This window comes from Penaeus japonicus, unplaced genomic scaffold (genome assembly GCF_977035675.1).
Source record: "Penaeus japonicus unplaced genomic scaffold, GWHDUDI00000001_assembly GWHDUDI00000012, whole genome shotgun sequence".
Taxonomy (NCBI): Eukaryota; Metazoa; Arthropoda; class Malacostraca; order Decapoda; family Penaeidae; genus Penaeus; species Penaeus japonicus.
The window spans coordinates 12,477,368-12,479,867 of record NW_028234414.1 but is presented as its reverse complement, the minus strand read 5'-3'; the positions used below and the strand labels follow the sequence as shown (position 1 = coordinate 12,479,867).

The following is a 2,500-nucleotide window of genomic DNA, read 5'->3' as shown; positions in this document are numbered from 1 at the left end:
TTTTTTTTTTTTTTTTTTTTTTTTATTATTATTATTATTATTATTATTATTATTATTATTATTATTATTATTATTATTATTATTATTACAGATCTACCGTATTTGTGGCCAGACAGTGTTATGCTACCCATTAGTATTTGAAGTCAAGGACTTCTACCTCTCTCATGACATGGCTCTCCTAATAGATGACATAAAGACTGAACTTCATTTTGTTGGAAAGTACTGGAGACTCTCTGGCAGGCCTACTGTCTGTATCCTCATAAGGGAAGAGCATATGAGGTATGTTTATTTTTAAGTCCATTGTCTTGTCATCTCTCTTTTACAAACATTTGTTTTCCTTTTGTGCTAAAATAGGCATGTAAGTGGTGTTTTTTTCTCCATTTTTTGGCCTTCAAGCATTTAGATACCATACTATCAGAACCCTTTTTTTTTTCCTTTTTTCTTTCTTTTTTTATAAGAATTATTTTGTGTGTGTGTGTATGTGTGTTTGTTTGTATTATCAATTTATAGTAAAAGAAAAATAATTTTTGTAGTTTTGACATATACAGGATAAATTGAAAGAAAAGAAAAGATATATGGAATCTTATATGTATAACATATTTTTTTATCATAACTATTTTCATATATTTTAAGAAATCTCATTATACATTCATATATATTGCATTTGTTTGCTTTTATTACACAGAGACGTGCATTTCCGTGAATTATTGGATCTGTTGGCCATGTTGAAAACAGGTTACTGTGATGGACTGAAAATCCGAACTGGCAGACTTCAGAATCTCATTGCATCTTCATGCATTGGTAAGTTATTTTATTGATTGAAATATCAATAATTTTGTTTTGAAGTGAATTTTGATGCTTATCCTTATATATGGTAAAATTATTAATGATATGTCTGTTCAACAAAAACAAATATTTTGTAAGATTCACTAAAACATGCTGAATTGTGTATACAAGGAAAATAATGAATTTTAGCAGAGAACCAGTTTTGTTTAGGGAGTTCTAAAAGTGATTCTTCTTCATATTATTAGATTTGCATCTGTAAAAAGTTATGTAAATAGATTAACCCAGTGCCGACGGGCCCAGCAAGAGCTGGCAGCTCCCTCCTCTGGGCCTCAGTAATATCGCCTGTGTCGTGACTTCTGGTACTGTGACACAGCACACACAGCTACTGGACAGAATATGAGCTTGACTCATCGCGTTTTTTAATATGTGTGTGATTTTTTTTAATTTTCTGAAATTTGAATTTTTTTATTTGATTTGAATGAAAGATGATATTGAGCTGACTTTGTGAGGTACAATACAAGCTCTGAGATCAGAGTTCATACTCTTTACTTATGTATAATCTTGTACTATGTGAAATATCATTATAACAATATCATGAGCTAAAGTCAGACATATACATAAATGTATTTGAAAGTTTTTTTCTTCAACAATTACAACTTCTATCCATGTTATAAGTTCATAATCTTTCAAAAACATCATTGCCAAGGTATCATGAGGGGAAATGATGTATATATGAACAAGAAAAATTATTTTATTTAAGTAAAAAAAGGATGAATACAAAACATGGATAAGATAGAAATAAAAGACATACATACATATATATATAAAAAGATGAACATAATAAAAAAAAGACATACAGGAAAAGAAGGGGAGAGGTTCAGTGAGAGAGAAGGTCAGGCTGTAGAGTGCCAGGCCTTAAAGCTACCATAGTTGCACAGACTGACAAGACAATCGGTTGCCTTCCAAAATCCCCTAGCAGAGTACCAGTGGTAGCAAAGACGCTAGTCGTCTAGAACGGACTCAATAGAGGCCCTCACTGCTGAAGTCAGGATCAGACCTTATGTGGAAGACGTTCACAAGGGAAAGGTCAAAGAGGAAGAAGATCTTCCGATACCACACCCTCAACTTCCAAGGGTTGGAATATGAGGCGGAGAATTGGTCCCCAACATCGACGCCCTTCATGTAGTCGGCAACAATGTGGGTCATCCCTCCCTCCTCGATCTGAGCAGTGTGGACTTTGGAGAGCATCGTAACGACATTACGGTCACTCCACAGTAGAGCTAGCAACCCTGTGTTGCTGCTCCTATAGTCCATATTGCCCCTCTTTTTCATGGTGAGGTTATGGGGCATCAGGTTACATGTTATTCTCACTGTCCCTACCACATTCGTCCGTCGGGACTGGAGTATATGGAAAAGAGATGGGGAAGTTTACCAATTATCTACATAGACAGTGTACCCTTTCCCCATGCTACCACTTATTTCCAGTAAATCCAGTACTACCTTCATTGAGGCAGGCACAGTGTTCTTATCCTGTAAATCCGGAAACACAAAGTGTATCCATTGGACGGACTAGTACTGGCCGATAATTGGTACACCTTCAAACCAAACTTAGCCCGCTTGTGACAAACCTCAGTCTACTGTAGAACTTCCACAAAAACATGTCTATGGCGATGTCTTTCTCGGGGACCAAGGTCTCAGCAAAGGCAGTGTTTAG

At 35.5% G+C, this 2,500-nt stretch overlaps 1 protein-coding gene across 1 annotated transcript in view; it reads left to right on the top strand.

Annotated features, from left to right (window-relative positions):
* The window catches only part of LOC122246884 (putative phosphorylase b kinase regulatory subunit beta), a 40,576-nt gene that overhangs the window by 21,148 nt on the left and 16,928 nt on the right, over positions 1–2,500 (top strand). Inside the window, exons 15-16 of the mRNA XM_086542129.1 lie at positions 92–279; positions 686–801. Of these exons, the coding sequence (XP_086398255.1) occupies positions 92–279; positions 686–801 (304 nt within the window). The remainder of the gene's footprint in view (positions 1–91; positions 280–685; positions 802–2,500) is intronic.